This window comes from Echiichthys vipera, assembly GCF_963691815.1.
Source record: "Echiichthys vipera genome assembly, chromosome: 20".
Classification (NCBI taxonomy): Eukaryota; Metazoa; Chordata; class Actinopteri; order Perciformes; family Trachinidae; genus Echiichthys; species Echiichthys vipera.
Genome location: NC_139845.1, coordinates 2,145,034 through 2,165,918, shown reverse-complemented (window position 1 = coordinate 2,165,918; position 20,885 = coordinate 2,145,034). Strand labels below are relative to the sequence as shown.

Here is a 20,885-nt window from a genome sequence, read left to right as displayed (position 1 = left end):
GTGCTTCATTTATTTACATTTTCTTTCGCTAACGATGGATATTCCCACAGCTATCAGCCGCGTTTAGCTGTGCCGAGCGTATTTATGTGAGGCGAACGGGACATTAGCTCGGCGACGGACAGAAACAGGGTCTCAAACACATGAAAAGTGACATTTTGGTGTCAGAATATTTTGGTGACAGAGTGTTTGGTAAACGTAGAGCATGTTCTATATGTTATAGTTCTGTGAATGACTCTGACCGTAATATGTCAGGTTAACACACCAGGCACGTTCTCAGCTCGTTGTTTATGCGTCATATAACGTAAACACTTATTCAGCCTGTTGTTCTCTGTTCTAGTTTTAGTTTAAATTGCCTTTCAAGATGAAATGTCGTTTCTTGGTGTTAGACTTTTACTCTAGTTCGACTTATAAATGTTTTTTTCCTTCTTTATTCTGCATTTACGGTTGGTGCGACTTTTAATCCGGAAAATACGGTAGAGTATTTTTTTTAAGGGCGCCCTCCAACTGTGCGTCCGTCCCGTGCCCCGTGCTTTAGGGTCCTTGTCCCCCCCTCCAGGCCCGTTTGTACTCACACTACCTGGGCCTCGGAGAATGCTTCTTGCTGCCTATACGTCATCACGCCGTAACACGTCACACGCATTGATGACGTCATGGCGATGCGTGGCTTTGTTTCCAGATCTTTCCGTAGACCTCGGAGTTTTTGTGCGTCTTGTCGACTGTTTTTGAATCTTTTCATCGACCAAATCTGCAGTAAACACTCCACCTCCGCATCACACCAACGTGAACCTTTCACCGCCATTGTTTGAAATGTCCGCGCATGCTCCCTCCTTCTTTTTTCTACGTCCCAACAGGCGCACAGGAAATGACCTCAGAACCGCCGTAGGCCTCGTGCTCGTTCTTGTACACGTGCGCACGCTCGTGCTCGTTCACGTGCAAACGCACTTTACTAAAGCCCACCTCTCTCAAGCGGACCGCTCCTAGACGCGGTATGGTTTCTCACACTGGTCAAACGCACTAGGCTTTACCCATGAAACCTGTTTTGGCGCGGTGCGGAGGGACAGTGTGAGTGCGTCCTCAGTCTTGTAGCCTCCTGTTATTGAGAAAAAACACATTATTTGATCATATTTTCCTTTACGTGCTCCTCCCCACAAAAGAAATGTTGGTGTTGTGTCGTTTTACAGCAGCAAGAAAAACAAACGAGGTGCCGTTGATGTTAAAATATAAACTTCAAAGTAATCTTTATTTTTCAAATATTTTCCAGAGCTCTTTAAAGAAAAACCTCACGTCCGACACCTGAAAACCACAATCAGTTAAAAAGTGCAAAATATAACTTTTCTGTTCCGTTGTTGTTGTTTTTTAGTCGCTAAACTTGGTGTTTAATTAAAAAGTCTACTCTGGGACGTGTCTTTGCTCCCGCCCGTCTTCCCTGTCTCACGTCTCTCGCCTCTCTCCTCTTTCACTTCTCGCCCTTTTCAAAGAGACGCCGACGAGGCGCTGGAGTCAGAACATTCTGCGGCGTGATAAAAGCGCCCTACATCCTCACGTCTTCGCCGTCCCGACACATTCTGACGCGTGCTTTTGAGCGCCGGAGCTGCCAGTGATTTGCGTCTCACCTTCCTCCGGTCTTGAAGATGAGGTCGGCGTTGGGAGCGCCTTTCGGGTGCTGGTAGCGAGGCCGGCGCTCCCGGTTGGTGTTGGCCTGGGCCGGACGCTGGGCGAGGGACTGCATCATCTCTGTAACACGCAAACACAGAAGGAGAAAGTGGTTTCATTTCATTTAGATGAAGAACACGATGAGATATATGATAAAAGATGTTTGTAATTTAACCCTCTGATGCATTAAAACGCACCAGTTTGAAGATTTCAAATCGCCGCCGCAGCTTTAAAACATTCTCGTTTATATTCAGTGCGTGAAAAAAGATGGAAATCACAACAAGGTAAAACCAGACAACCGCACAAACACGCCGTTGACAGCTGTTAGGTGACAGTAAGTCTGCAACTGTAGTTATCTGCCAGTTTCTTTCAAGTTTGTTATCTGCGATTCACTCCAGAGATCGCCACGGCAACCGGGGCTACCGATCCTGCTCCAACGACCAAAGTGCTCGCAGGCAACGCAGAGACTTTGAACAAAGACGCGGGAGAGAGGAGGGGGGGGGTTAAGGGCGACACAAAGGCGCCGGATCTGAGGGAAAGCAGGCTGAGTCGGTGCTCGTGAAATGGCGCTCGAGCGCTGTTACATAAATATGACTTGATGCACTAAACGCATGAATACATGTTTAAATCATCTTTATCATTTTTTATATCCTTTTATTTATAAATTTATTTATTTGTAAACCTATTTTTATTTAATTTATTTGTATATATATTTATTTATTCATTTATTTCTGCATTTATTTATTTATTCCTGTATTTATTTAGAATTTATTTGTTTATTTATGCATTTATTAATTTATTTATGCATTTATTTATTTATTTCTGCATGTATTTCTTGAGACTCAGCTCATATTTAGTCGTCCGTACGTTCGATCGACAGCTGTGCTGCAGTTTGTAGAAACAAAGTGAATCAGAGGCAGAATAAACGTATTTACCCTGGTAGTCCTCCTGCTCCTGCCTCTCGTTGATGTCCAGGGTGAGTTTCTTCATCCTCATGCGCTCCTCCTGTTCCGCCTGCTGCTGGTTGAAGTGGTTCGCCGCCAGGTGGGACGACAGCGGCACGTTCAGGATCTTATACTGTCGACCACAAAAACACAAACACGCATGTTAGAGGGTGAAACACTGATATCCCTGGAGGTTAAAGGTTCAGCTCCAAACAACCTGTTCGCTTTGGACGGAGACAGGCTAGCACTTCCCCTCTGTTTACAGTCTCTATGCTAAGCTAAGCTAACTGCATGTAGCTTCATATTTGACGGACAGACGTGAGAGTGGGGTTAATCTTCTCCTCTAACCCTCTGCCATATGACAGGTACAGGTATACATACACATACACACACTCTCTGACATACACACACTCTCTGACACACACACACACACACACAGAGGATGCCTTCATTCCCCACTGCGGAAACCTGGTGAGGCGGTGTGTGTTTACAGAGAGAGAAATGTTCATTTCCCACCCACAGCAACAAAGGTATTCTTTGTTCTTTCCACTCTTCATATGAAGTGTTGTTGTTATTATTTGTGTGTGTGTGTGTGTGTGTGTGTCTGGCAGCTGTCCTTTAAAACAGAGTGAAGCCACGCTGCTCCAGTAAACCTCCGAGCGCTGGAAGAAACGGGCTGGACACACCCTGCTGCAGCACAAGAACCCGTCTCTGCCCTCAAACCACACATTCCACCACACACACACACACACACACACACACACACACACACACACACACACACACACACACACACACACACACACACACACACACACACACACACACACACACACACACACACACACACACACACACACACACACACACACACACACACACACACACACACACACACACACACACACACACACACACACACAGTCCAGAGTCAATATTATTCCTTGGCTCAGTTAGACTGAGGCAAAAGTGTGTTTGTGTGTGAGTGTGTGTGTGTGTGTGTGTGTGTGTGTGTGTGTGTGTGTGTGTGTGTGTGTGTGTGTGTGTGTGTGTGTGTGTGTGTGGTTTCATTCAGCAGGCGTTTCTGTACGAGACAGTCAAAGTGTCTCACTGTTCTCAGATGTTCAGTCCTCGATAAAGTGTTTATAAATCTGTAACTTACTTCCTGTTCCTGTTTGTGATTCTTCACCTTTCCTAAAGTCAAACTGAAGAACGTGTCAAGCATTTCAAGGTGCATTTTCATGCTTTTAAAGCTCCTTACAGATGTGGTAAATTACATGTTTACATACAACACATACAATAGACGGGTTATTTCACTTCTTCATCGCATTAAATCAGATGTTGATGTGCTGTAAACAACCAAAAGTAAGTTTTGTGACAGTTTCTACAGAAGTCAAACCTGTAAACACGTGTTTAAAGCAGACAAAACCTAAATCACATGCAGTTTATCTAATTATACACTATAATTCAAGTGTGTTCATATATTTGATGCTAATACGTTTGTACTCAAGTAAGATTATTGAATGCAGAAGACACAACGTGTGACTAGGATAACATTTCTAACTAACAGATATTACCATGAAACTAAGTTGATTACTGTCAAAATGACTAAAAATAGATGCAAAACCACCACAAAAAGATGCAGAATGACTAAAAATAGATGCAAAACCAGCACAAAAAGATGCAGAATGACTAAAAATAGATGCAAAACCACCACAAAAAGATGCGAAATGACTAAAAATAGATGCAAAACCAGCACAAAAAGATGCGAAATGTCTAAAAATAGATGCAAAACCAGCACAAAAAGATGCGAAATGACTAAAAATAGATGCAAAACCACCACAAAAAGATGCAAAATGACTAAAAATAGATGCGAAACCACCACAAAAAGATGCAAAATGACTAAAATAGATGATAAACCATTACAAAGACGTACAAAGACAAAACGCACGCTACCTGCTGCTTGTTGCCCTTGCGCGTCAGCATGACGAACTGCATGGTGTCGGAGATGTCCGAGTCTCCCTCCCCGATGCACGGCTCCCTGGAGTTTCCCTTCTTCAGCTGACTCTTCAGCTGCAGAGGGATAGCCACGTCCAGCTGGTGCACCTTCACCGTCTCGCCGCTGCGCTGCTGCGGGGAAAACACACCAGGTTCACCTTTCAGGGACGACGACCCCTCGCTGCTGTTACTGCAGCGCGTTCACTGCTTTAACCTTTGAGCTGACGGGTGAGTCGACGCTACGTTACCTGCAGGTTCTCCAGCATCATCTTATCCAGGGCCTGGATGAAATCCTCGTCCTCGGCGCAGGCCACGTGCTTCAGTCCACCGCCGCGGATGGTCACCTCCTTCACACGTTACAAACCTTTGTATTAACACCTGGTTGTAAAAAGCTAAAGCGCAGAATGCGTACAGACGTTCACGTGGACGTGTTTGAGCTTACGTTGTTCTCCTCGTCAGTCTCGTTCTCTTTATTGGAGTCGGTCAGGTAGTCGGTGTTCTCCTCTTCCTCTTCCTCCCGTTCCTCTTCTTCGTTCTCTGACCCTTCCTGTGGAAAACAAAGTGACACAGTTTGTGAACTGACTGAGAATTGAGCCCATAATCAGTTATTTGTCAGGGACCATGCAAAAAACATTGTGTTTTGCTTAAAGGATTTCTAGCAGCGGTTCATTTCCTCGTTGTTTTAGTTCCCGGTTGATGAAAAGTAGTTGAATAAAACATCAGGTGAGATAATGTAAAGCTAAGTTAGCTAGCTAGCGAGTTAGGTGACGTATATTGAGCGAGAGGAAAGACGTCGTTCACTGAGAGAATCACACAAAACTAAAGAGTAGTATCCACGACGACGTGTGACTTCCTGGATCTTTTAAACTGACAACCATCATCGTAATTCATGGTTCAATTCAAACGGGATCAAAACATCATCTGTCTCTGGCTGTTTAATGCCGTACAGATTTGTTCACAAATAAGGGCGCACTACCACTGTGCCTCCGTCCCGTGCCCCGTGCTTTAGGGTCCTTGTCCCCCCCTCCAGGCCCGTTTGTACTCACACTACCTGGGCCTCGGAGAATGCTTCTTGCTGCCTATACGTCATCACGCCGTAACACGTCACACGCATTGATGACGTCATGGCGATGCGTGGCTTTGTTTCCAGATCTTTCCGTAGCCCTCAGAGTTTTTGTGCGTCTTGTCGACTGTTTTTGAATCTTTTCATCGACCAAATCTGCAGTAAACACTCCACCTCCGCATCACACCAACGTGAACCTTTCACCGCCATTGTTTGAAATGTCCGCGCATGGTCCCTCCTTCTTTTTTCTACGTCCCAACAGGCGCACAGGAAATGACCTCAGAACCGCCGTAGGCCTCGTGCTCGCCAAAAAAAGCTCACCGCTCACCTCTCCACAAGTCTCCATGGACACAGTCAGTTGTGTCCATGAAGACTTGTGGAGCGCTCTAGACGTGACCAGCTGACGGAGTTGCTGTGATGGAAGACCTCGCAAAAATCCTGCTTCTATTAGGAACTAATCAGCACTTAGTGTGTGTCTCACTGTCAGTCCACACGAAGGAATCTGGCCGGCCCCGGTTCGCCATTGTTGTTTTCCGGTGTGAATGTTTCCAGCCTTGTGATTGGCTAAAATGGCCTTCCTGTTAAGAGTGCTATCTCCACCTGCTGCTTTGGCGTGTGTATGACTTTGTTTGAGGAGGATTTTGTGGTTTCATGTGGGTGGGACTTTTTTTTTTACCGGGGGGCCTTTATAGTTCAGTTTCAAAAACACCCGTGTTTGCGTGGACTCGTGTGGTCTTAGAGGTGTGACTCACATCTTCCTCCTGCTCGTTCATCTCGCTCTCGTTGCCCGACTGCTCCTCTGTCTCGGCGCCGCCCTCTTCGTCGTCATCGCCGTCGTCGTCTTCCTCGTCGAGAACCTCCCCTTCGCTCATGGCGCTGGAGCGACCGTCCTTCTCCATCGCCAGACCTTTATATATAAAAACACACACAATGAGGACAGAAGTCAATAAGTGATATATCCTGCGTTAGGAACGGTAACGGGATCACACACGGGTGGTTCTGCAGCTCCACTCAAACAAAAGCATCGGTTATAAATAGAACAAATACTCAGGAGGGAGTTATCGTTCTTCTGCCTTACACAACAACCAGGATGATGATGATGATGATTATAATAATGGTGATAAGTGCGACCAATTAAACAGGCTAATTATATAATTGTGGTGACGGCGTACAGAGAAGAATGAAGTCGGGCAGGAGGCCGGGAGTTGGAGATCAGGTCCCGTGTGACTCGGAGGAATGCCTGATCCTGAGTTAACGTTTGAGAGACAAAACAATGGAGCCACTGTTCGGCTCCGGGGGCCTCATCAATGACTTTCTACAGGCGTAACAGGCTCAGACACACACATACCTGTGGGGGAAAGTAACTTTTACCCCAGTCCTGTACTTAAACACACTTGTAAAGGCAGTACAGCTGTAATGCAGTTTTAAAGGCACTACATTTATTCATTACTCTGCAGGTTTTTACACTTAAAGGTGCAGTCTGCTGATAAATGTCCTGAGAGACGCCCTTAAAATGCATCAATGTTATATTTGTTTATTTAATCAATATGCAATGTTCATGTACTGTGTGTGTGTATATGTTTGTGTATCTGTGTCCATGCGGGCGTGTATGCACTGGTTCCCATATCCAGGGTTCTATTGTTATGGATATTATTTTCTTTTTATTTATTTACTTATGTATTTGTTCTTATTTTATTTTTATTGTAGTCTGTGTAGAGAGCACAGAGAAGGCTTTTTTATAGAATATTAAATTATATTATTCCTTCATTCAATCATCTTCATCCTCTTGTCCCTGTCGGGGTCGTGGGGGGGCTGGAGCCGATCCCAGCTGACATCGGGCGTGAGGCGGGGTCCACCCTGGACAGGACGCCAGTCTATCACAGGACACATAGAGACGAACAGAGACAGACAACCATTCACACCTACGGGTGATTTAGAGTCATCAATGAACCCAACACCTGCACGTCTTTGGACTGTGGGAGGAAACCGGAGAACCCGGAGAAAACCCACGCAGACACGGGGACAACATGCAAACTCCACACAGAAGGGCCTCAGACGGGATTCAAACCTGGAACCTTCTCGCTGTGAGGCGACAGTGCTAACCACCACAACACCGTGCAGCCACATTATATTATATTACAGAATATTACATTATGTTGCTTATCTGTACTTGTTAGTAGTGATATAGTTGTCTCTTGACTCTTGTCTTCACCTGGTTTTCTTTAAGGTGTGATTGGCTCTAAACCCGTCTGATCAAATCTGCACTACGAAGCCTTAGAGTGCAGTAACTACGACATCGCTAATAACATGATTTCTGCACAGTTTTTGACCTGAACGTATGCAGGTTAGGATTGATTTGGATAATATCTATTAAATGGTAAACTAGTAAACCATAACCCAGCATCAGTGTGCAAAATATGAATCTGTTGGGAAAATAAACAAACTTTAAAGACATTTTTTAACCTTACATTTTTTAAATTGTTACTGCACTTTGGCTTTGTAGGGCAGAAATGTGCTGCCAGAGTATCTGCCAAGGAAAACATGTGTTATCGTCTGGTTTCCAGACTATATTTCTTTGTTCCTCTTCCATTAATCATCTCATTCTGATTCATCTGATGGATTTTTAGACCCCCATGTTGGAAACCACTGCACTAAACTGCATATAAAGTTTTAGTTTATAGTATATAAAGTAGTGTTTTCATGAAACCAAAATTATGACTTAGTACGGTGGACTGTGCTTGGTACCGCGGTGCCTTTCTAGTATCGGTTTTACTGTGCAAAACTAATATAAAGTAATCAAAAGTAGCTGAACCTGCAGTTACACGCTGCTGTTGTCTCCCCATTAACTGTCTAATAATGTCACGTAAAAATGCAGAATAAGTTCTTTTACTTTTGATTCTTTGAGTCCATTTTTCTACTAAAACCTTTGAAGTCAAGACTTCAGATGTTTTTGGCTCGTCATTGTAGGAAAAACACAGGTGCTTAATTAAACTCCTGTCTGTGACGAGTCAGAATGTAAAGAAATGTCTGTTTCATTACATTGTCGAGCACTGACTCAGTCACAGTCTCTCTCTCTCTCTCTCTGTCGAAGGGTGGAGCTGCTGTTTACATTCCTCTCTGCACATTCCCCGTCAACACCTTGAAACTGTGAAACAAAGCCAAAGAGTTCCTGCGCCGCTGCGGTGCGGGCTGCAGAGTGGGATCCACCTGCTACACAGACGCGTCCTTCTTCCTCCTCTCTGTCTGTCGCATTCCTGAACGCATGTCACTCTCTATTGTGAGGATGAATCTATTTGGGGCGAGCCGCCTTTATTAAAGTCTGCCCAGAAACACTCGAACCCTAACCTGATGGACATCATTTTAATTCATAATTATCATTCCTGAGAGCTTTGCGTTGGCCGGGCCCTTTGAGTGAGCGCATGCGTTTGGCATGTGCGTGTTTCTGCGAACTCCAAAACCCGTCTGACGGATGAAACAAAGCGAGGAGTGCACCGCGGGGGAATGCTGCTCAGCCGGGACGACAGAGAGCAGCTCGACCGGCGAGACCGGCTGCCGAGGTAATCACACGCCGGATACGGAGACATGATCCTACCTAGTTTAACGAGCACCTCCCTCTCCAGGTCGGTGACCTGTTTGGTGGCCTCCTCCAGGGAGCAGCTGAGCCTCATCTTGGGCCGGAGCAGCTCCAGGGTGTCGCTGATCATGTAGTCGATGTCGATGGGGAACGGGTGGTCCTTGGTCCAGACGTCAATGCTCTTTTTCCACCAGATGTACCGCTGCAGACACACACAACACACGTTCATTCACCCGACCTTTAATCTGACCAGACAGTCTCTTGAGTAGGGATCAGGGTTCGTACACCTTTTTCAGAGGTCAGATTCAAGCACTTTCAAGGTCATATTTCAATCTTTTCCAGCACCTTACAGTCGTGGTAGCTTACATATTTCTACGAACACATATAAAATGATTATTTCACCTTTGTTTTTTACATTCAAATCTCATTAAAAGAGACGGTAGTAAGCTGTAAACACCAGAAGGAGAAGTTCTAATCTAAAGCTATGTGTTGTGAAAGAAACGTGGTTACAAAGCGTGGCGTCTGCAAACCAGTTTGAACTGGGCTGGAGGAGTTCACAACGTCTTCCTGTTTACTCTCTACATCTGTAAGGGTACGTAGAGGTTATCTGGATGTCACCCTAGTTCTATGATGACGAGCTCAACCCCTTTATTTTACATAGAAAGTAGGCTGACATGTTTGAGTTTTCTTTAACCTTCCCTTGTTAATATTTAAAAACATTTCCTCTGACAGTAATCTTGATAACTCATCCCTACTCTTGAGATAATCAGAAACCAGAGGTGCATGAGGAGCCGACGTGCCTGGAAGTAGATGAGGAAGCAGTCGAGCTTCCTCTTGCTGGAGCCGCGGTCAAAGTACTGGCCGCAGGTGTCGAGTAAAGTGCAGACCAGGCGGATGCGGAACAGGTGCTCCGGTGGGTCCAACACACTGGGGCTGCCGTCCTGATTGATCCCGAACGAGATGAAGGAGAAGAGGGTGCGGAAAATGACGGCGGACTCCACCATGCGGTAGTTGTAGAGCTCGCCCAGGAACTTGGCGCTGCTGATCCGCCGCTGGTTGAACTTGGGCTGGTTGACCTGGGAACGAACAGAAGAAGATTATATTCGAGAAGCGATAATTTGAATTTTGCCCTTTCGAAACCATTTTAAACTGATATTATGATAATGGCATAATCATGCAAATCCACTATTTCAAAGATCATTAAATGTTTTTTCTAAAGAATATTTAACACTAGAACTCAAAGACATTTTAAAAATCCAGAATAAAAAAACAAATCAACCAAAAACAATAAATGAAATGGACTCTCGGTCCGTTTTAACCCATTGGAGTGTTGACTTGCTCCTGTTTTAAACAAAAGTGTCACAGCGGCTCAGGTGAAGTGGTTCACCGCGGTCGTTGGGTTTGAACCTGAAGTGTCCGAGGCAGCAGCTGTGGCGTTCGGCTTTGAAACCAACTCCATCTGTGTTTTTATTCCTCCAATCTCAACCAACGCGTCCTCTAAGCTGCTCCTCACAGGACTCTCCTGCTGCACTCTGGGCAACTCCAGGGGTCCCCCCCACACACACACACACACACACACACACAGAGACCGTGCTGCTGACAAATGACTGACACGACACCAGACGAGGGTGAACTCCTCATCACGCTGAGGAAGAGTGAGGCTCAGGGGAAACTCGTCCTCCAGTCTCTTTGACAGAGGGACACCAGGAAAACACAGGAAAAATGGAAATGATCGCTGCTAGCAAAGTTATCGAGCTCATTAAAAGTTATCATGCGATTCATTGATTTATTTCGTATTGCGACAGGCCTAGTCCCTGCTCAACATGCTCACAGTCAACCACGTGAGACGTTTTGAAGTGCTGAGCAAAACTTGGGTTGAAGCCAGAACGCATCGTCACGTGTCCTGCAACATGCAACAGTGTTTCTTTACACTAACGACAGTCAAAACATCCTTGACTCGTCTTCCTCTTCAGTCAAGTGTCAGAACTGTCAAAGAGGATTAGCAACCGGTTGCGTTTGTCTTCCTCTCCTCTCCTGTTACCTAATAAACCTGTCAAATCCACCTCTCTATCTGAAGTATCACTGCATCAGGTCGTCTCTTCTTACCTCCATGCCCAGCCGGATGTCCTCCAGCACTCCGTCCACCACATGGATGCCCACGTCCTCCTGGTAGGCCACCAGGCCGGCCAGCAGGTTGGCAACGCAGTGGATGCTGTTGTACTTGACGTTCCAGATATTGACCATGCAGCAGATCAGGTAGCTCTTGACCTCGGGGTCCTGCCAGGGCAGCTTGCGCATCTGCCTCAGCACCTTCTCCGTTGTGACCTTGGACAGGTCCTTGTAGAGCAGCTTGCGGATGTACTCCTGCAGCGGGGGCCTCTTCTTCTTCACCGTCTTCTCCATGGGCGGGGGGTTGCAGTAGTAGTAGGCGTTCTCCACCATCGTCACGTAGCGGGCGTCCAGATGCTGGGCCTGCTTCTTACGCATCATTTGCTCCTGGAACACAGACAGGAAACTATCAGACGTTTACATCAACTACTGCAAACTAAACACTTAATAACCACGCGACCGGCGCTTTGGAGGAAACAGTCGTTATGTTTTGTTAGTTGAGTCTTTCTCTGTTTCGGCTAGTTGTCAGGTCTGCCAGCTCGACAAAAACAAACCGAACAGTCGTGTAAAACAAGAGTACACACAAGCAAGACGCTGGTCCGCAGGTGAGAGTCAGGGGATCTGAAGAGGAAGCGTCCGCAGGTCTCCAGCAGCGTGCACGCCATCTCTATGTGGTGATGGGTGAAATCAGACAGCAGCATCTGTGGAGACACACACACAAACACACATTTAATATTCTTATCGTACGTCAATAAAAATTTGCATTGTGTACTTTTCTCAGTTTTTTTGTATAAATGTATAAAATTGTGTTTTTTTTAATTCTCTTTTCATTGTAAAGCATATCAAAGGGTTATTAAATCAAATCTGGATATTCATGGTTACATTTTAGATATTTAGAATGAAAATTCTGGATATCTATAATTCTTACTTGTAAATTGCAGTTGTAAATACAGTATTTCATATTTCTGATATGTAGAATTGAAAGCCCAATACACATAAAAGGCAAAATCATCCCTCTTATTTTCTCACTCACTGACGTCAATTACCTGTTCAGGGGTCAATACAACACACACACACACACACACACACACACACACACACACACACACACACACACACACACACACACACACACACACACACACACACACACACACACACACACACACACACACACACACACACACACACACACACACACACACACACACACACACACACACACACACACACACACACACACACACACACACACACACACACACACACACACACACACAGACAGTTTTGTTCTTTCTTTTCTTTGTTGCTACCAAACACATTTTGTCATAAGTTTGCCGTCACTTTTATTATGTTTTGCACTGTGTGTATTTTATGGAAGCCCTTAAAAGGTCAGAAATTACATACATTTTATTTCCTCTGTTTTAGGAAATAAAGATAATTAACGTGAGACCTGGAGAATCAGTGTATCAATGTCAGAGGAGCAGGAGAACATGGATCACCATCACAGATCTCTTCAATCAAAGCCTGACAGAGGCTGGAATAACGTTATTATTACAGATAATGTTCACATTAGTATGAAGAAGACGTTAGTGAGGCTTCAGCTTTATCAGAGGCGTGACTGAGCCTGATGTCCTCATTAACAACAGTTTTCCATATTATTATTATTATTATTATTAATTATAAATTATTTTTATTTCAGACATTCATATTAGAGAAAACAGAGCCTCAGCTCCCAGGTAGCGATGATCCTTCTCACCCACCTTGAGGCAGTGGAGCGTGTCGGTTTTTGTGAACATCAGGAACTTGGCCAGTTCCCCGATGAACCGCACCGTTTTGTTTTTGGTCTCGATGTTGATCTGGTCCTTCTTACGGATCTACGGCACAGATATTAGTACCACAACATTATCAAAAGACACTTTGTGACTCGTAATATGTAGGGGGAAAGAAAATCTCCTGCTAGTTTTGTTTGTTTCAGAGTCATCCATGAAGGCACAATTAGAAAACAGAGGACCTACGTGAAACCGGAAGTCTCCCTTCAGCATGGAGCACAGGTCCTCGGCCACGTCTGACATGCAGGGGTGAAGAGTCGCCACCAGACGAGAATAGAAGGGCAGAAGATCCAACCTGCCAAAGGAGAGAGAGTCAGAGCATAAGCTGTGACGACGGCGCCCCCTGGTGGTGTCTGAAGGTGCAGGAGAAGGCTGATAATATTCTGTAGTTTTCTACTAAACGAATCCCATTGAATACACATAAGCACATTAGTATGTGTGTGTGTATCCCAGCCTGATATCTCGTCTTCCTCCATTGCTGTTAAAAACACATAAAAAGAGACCGCGTTGACATAGTTTGCGCAGCTTTACCTCTGCCTGGGGACGGTGAAGAGGGCTCGGACGAGCTTCCTCCGGTTGGATTTGGTGTTCATGTTCATGCAGAAGTCCATGGCGGCCTGCGGAGGTTTAACACAGTGCTCATAAAGTCACAGGAACAAACTCGGAAGACAGGCTGCAACATTAACAACAGGAAGTGAGGGTTTAAACTTTATCACTCCATCCAGTACCACTGTGTCCGGTGGGTTAAGCAAATCTACGGGCCTCATGCACATTTAACCAGCATTCGGCGGGTGATGTAAGAGCGAGTCGTCCAACAGAGGTTAGGTGGGAACCTGTTTGTTGCTCATCACCTTGTCTATGAGGTCTCTGTTGACACAGTTGGGGAGCTGCTGGATGAAGGCGTCCACGATTAGCTTCAGGTGGGACCCTGTGTTGGCTTCTTCGTCCTCTTGTTCTACACGTACACAGAAAATCAAATGAATAAATAAAAACACAACATAGATTTTCAGAACGATACAAAAGCTCACAGTATTTCTATAGAAAGCGTTGCTGCTCTGCACTTTGCTCTCTACCTTGCTCATCCAGGAGTTTTTTAGCCAGTTCTTCGTTCTCTGCCTCGTCGGGTCCCTCCAGTTCCAGAGGCTCGTCTGTGATGTCCATAGCCTCCAGCTCCAGCTCCAGCTCCTCTGTGGTGCTGGCCGCGTCCTTCCCCTCTCTGCCGTCTGCACCGGACAACGACAGCAGCGCGGTGAGAACAAAACTTGCGTGTGAATCTCTTTCCTCGTAAGTGTGTGTGTGATTTTATCGAATATACCTTTGGCGTCGTCCTTGTCTTTGCCCTGGCTGCTCTTCTCGTTGTCCTTGAAGAGGATGGCGGGGACGAAGGCCTTCAGGTCCACCAGGTTCTCGTAGAAGTTACGAGCGTCTTCGTCTTCCCAGATCCCTCCCTCCAGGTCGTACTCTCCGGGCTTGCCGGGGGTGAAAATGTCAATGCCGGGTCCGTGCTCTGAGAGAGCAGAGGGAACATTAGACACATATGTAAAATAAAAACACACATTTAGGTTGAACTCAGGAAGAGAAAGGACACACACCCTCTTGCACAGTCTTGTCCTGAGGCAACTCGGGCATGTTTTCATCCAGCAGATCAGCCAGGGACTGAGTGTTAGCCAGCAGCTTCTGGTAGGAAGTGGCAAACTCTTCATACTGCTTGTGTCTGTCCTCGCTCAGCTCCCCTTTGGAATGTAAGATGCGCCTGACGAGCGAGAGAACACGTTAAGGGGTCTTTTCAGAGTGAATAAAACAAAATCGACCGGCAAAGGAACCAAATCTGGACAAACGATAAAACTAAGCTGCCTTCAAGTGCGGTGGGAAATGTCGAGATAACAACACTGTGATTGAAAACAAGTGAAACATTAGGGGGGGTTTAAGAACACAACAGGCCATAATTGACACGTGCAGCCCAACGGGAGGAGTGCTGACTTCGGTCGGCCACGCACCTGTTCTGTCGCTCAGTGTTCTGCAGCTCGCGGTGGTCCTTCTTGAGGTGTTTGGTGAGCGACGTGAAGTACTCCCGCAGCAGGTTCTGGAAGGGCTGCTGCTTCTCGGTGCTGATGATCTCGCTCGGAGGGAAACCTAAGCCGAACTTCTCGGCAGCCAGTTTCACCTTCCGGGGCAACAGACCGGCGATGTCGTCCCCACAGTGCTTGCAGAAGCTGATGACCACGGACACGTGGGTGTGCGTCTCCCGGTCGATCCCGATAATGTTCTTCAGCTGCTCGTAGATGAGAGAAAGCCCCTCTTTGTCGGTGAAGAGGCCGACGATGGTGAGCTCGGCAATGAAGCGCAGGTCGGTGCGCAGCTTGCTCACGTTGGGCGTCTTTTCCTCCTTCCGCGCTTCAAAGTGCCTCTTCCACGCCTGTAACAGCAACGGAGCGAACTCGGCGTACCGCTGGTGGAACAGGGAGCACAGGTGCACCGCGCAGCCTACGTCGGAGATCTTCAGCTTGGCCTCCACGACGGAGCTCACGGCCTCGCCGATGTACTTGCTGAGGTTCAGCGAGGCGAAGTCGTTGGAGAGCGAGTCGCGCTGCTGCTCGGTGAGCGTGCGCAGCTTCTTGACGAAGGCGGTGTTCTTTTTCAGGCTGGAGTCCAGGCGGCTGAAGAAGGCCTCTTCGGGCCGACCTTCTTGGGCGTTCTGGTTCTTGCTGCGGAGCTCCTTCCGGCACTGATGGCGCTCCCAGGCCTCCTGGTGCAGCTGATGCCCCTCCTCCTTTTCCCTGCAGAAATAAGGCAAAATGGAGAAAGAAACACCATGAAGACAGACTTAAGAACGTCTCTTATCTCTGATTTCTGAGCAGATTTACGGACATGTATCCAGACACCGACCACGCTGACTCTGGTGGTATTTGCATCATCAGCACTTACTTCAGGAGAGCTGCCTCCTCCTCCCGTTGTCTTTTGGCCTCCTCCTCCTGCAGCTTCCTCTCCTCCTCTTCCTGCTGCTTCTTCTCCTCCTCCTCTTTCTTCTTCTGCTCCTCCTCCGCCTTCTGTTTTTCCTCCTCTTTCTTCCTCCGCTCCTTTTCCTCCTTCTTCTTCTTCTCCTCCTCGAGGCGCTTCCTCTTCTCTTCCTTGCCGCCGCCGCCGCCGTCTTTTTTGCCGCTCATTTTGGCCTCGTCTTTCGCTTTGTCCCGGACAGACGCCGGCCTCCTGTCGCCATCTCGGTCCTTGTCTTTCTCCTTGCCGCTGAAGGTGCAAACGTCTTTCTCATCCATGTTTACTGAGCGCTTGCGTTCAGCAGGCATACTGAGGAGAGACACAAGAAACGGTGGTTTACGAAGGAATCCTTAGAGACTCCTCTAACCATATGTAAGAATTGGGTTAAAAATGTTTTTGTGCAGCAGACGGAACATTTTTTATCATAAGTTTACGTTTCAACTCTGGAAATAACTTCAAAACAGAAGTAAAACGTGTCAAACAACCTGTTGTTTTATTTCTTTCTGTCAGAGATTGTCAGGTACTGTTCAACACGATCCACTGCAATTCTGAAGGTATTTCCAGAAAAACAGGATGATGTGATGTTGATGAGAGGCACAGATCTGGCTTTTTGTACGTCAATTAAAATTTGCATTGTGTACTTTTCTCAGGTTTTTTTGTATAAATGTATAAAAATGTGTTTTTTTTAATTCTCTTTTCATTGTAAAGCATATCAAAGGATTATTAAATCAAATCTGGATATTCATGGTTACATTTTAGATATTTAGAATGAAAATTCTGGATATCTATAATTCTTACTTGTAAAGCTGCAGTTGTAAATACAGTATTTCATATTTTGATATGTAGAATTGAAAGCCCAATACACATAAAAGGCAAAATCCTCCCTCTTAATTTCTCACTCACTGATGTCAATTGTCAATAAGATTTGGGGATATAAAATTTTGGAATGAGTTTTTCTATTTTTCTAATAAATGTATCAGGATAGAGTTTTACACAAGATGCTTACGAAGCATTTAACTGCTGTTTTATAAATGCTTTTCTTCATGTATTGATGTCTACTGTATGTCTTATTTGTTTTATTCAGAGGTTATTTACCTGTTCAGGGGTCGATACAGTAAAAATGATCCCCCTCTCACACACATACATACAGACACACACACACACATGCAAGCACGCACGCACACACACACACACACACACACACACACACACACATACAGACACACACACACACACACACACACACACACACACACACACACACACACAGTTTTGTTCTTTCTTTTCATTGTTGCTACCAAACATATTTTGTCATAAGTTTACCGTCACTTTTATTATGTTTTTGCATTGTGTGTATTTTATGGAAGCCCTTAAGGGTCAGACATTACATACATTTTATGTCCTCTGTTTTAGGAAATAAAGATAATTAACGTGAGACCTGGAGAATCAGTGTATCAATGTCAGAGGAGCAGGAGAACATGGATCACCATCACAGATCTCTTCAACCAAAGCCTGACAGAGGCTGGAATAACGTTATTATTACAGATAATGTTCACATTAGTATGAAGAAGACGTTAGTGAGGCTTCAGCTTTATCAGAGGCGTGACTGAGTCTGATGTCTTCATTAACTACATTTTTCCATATTATTATTATTAAAACAACATAAACACCAGAAGAGGGAGGAGTTTGACAATGTGCACATACATGTATAGATTACAGTGTTTAACCGTAAATAACCAGCTGAATTCATCTGTCAGTGTTGTCTTTGCAACTTTTTCAAAGCTGTAAACATTTCAAAACAGTCCTAGTTTGTTTCCTGTTGCAGTGTCAGTGAATGACATCAGCTGACAGGAAGTTAACAAGGAACAAGGCTGTTGCCTAGCAATGGAATTCCGTTGAGAAGTCTTTACCAAGCATGACATATCCGTTGTGATGGAAACCACGTTTCATTCGTTTTCTATCAAACTAATTATCTTGATATCAGGAAAACAAAACAGAGTAAATGAAATGTGTGTAATGCTTGACCCTTTAGGGCTTCCGTAGTATTTTTAAAATATCAATAACTTTAAGATTTTTTTTATGGTGGAGGATTCAAGGAAGCCCTTTTTCCTCTGCCTGCACAGTTTGTCATTTGTTTTTTATTTATATGTTTGTTTTTAAAAGGTGAAACAATAACAAAGGTAAGGTGACGTCATTTTAAGATAGGAAAAACGACGTTATGAATATCTAAAATGTTGTTTTTGACTTAGAATAATCAAATTACTCATATCTGGAATACACACCCACTCCAGCAATTAACTGTTAAAACGGCTTGACATATCCGTTAGCCACCTAGCCTAGCTACATTAGCCTCAGTTGACATGATAACGTTAAATTAGCTCTCTCATATGTCAGTGATATGGCTTATACATAGTTGAATCGTATCCCTGGAGAAGATTTTATGTTTATGACATGAAAAAAACACGCTGTAACGTTTCAAACATGTAAACAAACCAATAAAAACAGAGTTAGCATTAGCACAGCTAGCGCCGTTAAACCGTCAAACGCACATAAACAGATGTAAACAAACGTTTTAACCGCGTTAAACTCACAGTTAGCGCGCGTAAAGTCGTCATAGTGTGAACTTAAACTAACACACAGCACAAATAAATGGTTATATATGTTCTTATTTCGTGTAAACATCGTTATAACATTAAAATAAAACGTTTACCTGCTAATTGTAGCATCACAAACATCGGTCATTAGCTTCCGTGTGAGCCGCGGAAGGACCCTCTAACGGTAGTGGCACAAATTATGCCTGACTACAAATATCATTATTAAGTCGTATTAAATCATATTATTTAGGTTATTTTGACGTATTTATATTTAATGCTTTTGTATCATCACAATTGTCTTTATCCCCGAATAATTTTGTGTTACGGTACATTACAACTGTGGCATTAAAAACAGGCATGTATTTGGACACCTGAGGGCTAAGGAGGACTAAACGTGACTCAAGACTCAATAAATAAAATACATAAATAAATAAATAAATACAGAAATAAATTAATGAATAATTGCAAATTTAAATACATAAATGCATATAAAACATTACAGTAATAAAAAAATAATTGAGAAATAAATGAATGAATAATTGCAAATATAAATAAATGCAGTAATAAATAAATAAATAAGAAATATATGAATAAATAATTGCAAATATAAATAAATAAATGCAGTAATAAATAAATACAGCTATAAATGATCAATTAATAAATGCATGACTAAATGTACAAATTAATAAATATAAGAAAAGTGTTCCTTCTGTTTTTTTATGTGTATATTTGTATAATTTTATCCGCTATGCACAAAATCGCCAGGTCAAATTCCTGGTATGTATTGTTCTTACAAACTGTGCGATAATGGATTCTGATTCTGATAAATGAATAAATCTATAAATAAATAAATACAGGAATAAATAAATAGATCTATGAATAAATAAATATTGAAATTAATTAATCAATAAATGCACGAATAAATGTATCTATGAATAAATACAAGAAAAATAAATGAATAAATAAATGCTGGAATATATGAATAAATAGATGAATACATGTAAATACAATAAATACTAGAAAATAAATAAATGTATAAATGAATATATATAAAAATAATATAAAGATACTTTACATTTCTTTCTACATTTTGTATTTATTTATACATTTCAGCATTTTTTTATTAATTTATATCTGTATTCATTCATTTATTGATTTTGATTGATTGTTTGGATGCTTTAAAAATCAATCAATCGATCAATTATACTTTAAATAAATGTTCACCAAAGGAGCAGCAGCTTTACTCCGAGTTCCTCACGGTTGAGGTGGTTCAGGATCATCTAGTAAGGATGAACCCTGGGCGCCTCCCTAGGGAGGTGTTCCAGGCACGTCCAGCTGGGAGGAGGCCTCGGGGAAGACCCAGGACCAGGTGGAGAGATTAGATCTCCACACTGGCCTGGGAACGCCTCAGGATCCCCCAGTTAGAGCTGGTTAATGTGGCCCGGGAAAGGGAAGTTTGGGGTCCCCTGCTGGAGCTGCTGCCCCCGAGACCTGACCCCGGATAAGAGGCTGAAGATGAGATGAGATACATGTATACAAATATAACCCTATGTAAAGGAGTATTTTTCTTATATTTGGTCATTTAGCTCCTTGCAGTGGTGGAGAAAGTATCCAGACCCTTTACTTAAGTATATTTCCTAATACTATTGTTAAAAATTAAAGCCGAAACTATTTAATATTGGCTCTTCTTAATTTGAGGGCGTGGACTGGTGGCTGGAGAGGTGCCAGTTCATCTCCAGGGCACTGCAGAGGTGCTGTTGAGCAAGGCACTGAACCCCCCACTGCTCGGGGCGCTGGTCACTGGCAGCCCCCTCGCTCTGACATCTCTCCTTAATTGCATGTATAGGTCCTGTCTGTGCATGTGTGTGTATTTCAGGCCTGTGTGTGTAACATGATTAATCATAAGAGTGAAAAAATTCAATTTCCCCGTTGCGGGATAAATAAAGAAATTCTTCTTCTTCTTCTATATTTGTAACGTCACGAGGGTGTGGAGTATGAGCATGTTAAGGTATGTGCTTTCTAACAGACTAACAAAAGCACTTTCCCTTCTGTCGTCCTGTCCTCACGACCCTGGAAGTATTTATTTATTTATTAAAGTGAACATTTCAGGTGTTTGCACTTTAC

At 44.0% G+C, this 20,885-nt stretch overlaps 1 protein-coding gene across 1 annotated transcript; it reads right to left on the bottom strand.

The window, feature by feature from the left end:
* Window positions 1–1,096: 1,096 nt before the first annotated feature.
* upf2 (UPF2 regulator of nonsense mediated mRNA decay) lies at window positions 1,097–18,909 on the bottom strand (the record flags this gene model as incomplete). Its single annotated transcript, XM_083935002.1, has 20 exons — window positions 1,097–1,734; window positions 2,589–2,730; window positions 4,554–4,727; window positions 4,844–4,942; window positions 5,038–5,142; window positions 6,411–6,565; window positions 9,251–9,434; window positions 10,033–10,308; window positions 11,339–11,728; window positions 11,926–12,042; window positions 13,105–13,218; window positions 13,360–13,468; window positions 13,705–13,790; window positions 14,025–14,128; window positions 14,247–14,396; window positions 14,489–14,680; window positions 14,766–14,926; window positions 15,171–15,950; window positions 16,099–16,476; window positions 18,878–18,909. 20 exons carry the CDS (start codon window positions 18,907–18,909, stop codon window positions 1,610–1,612), a joined length of 3,873 nt encoding a protein of 1,290 aa, XP_083791128.1. The 3' UTR covers window positions 1,097–1,609.
* Window positions 18,910–20,885: the final 1,976 nt, after the last annotated feature.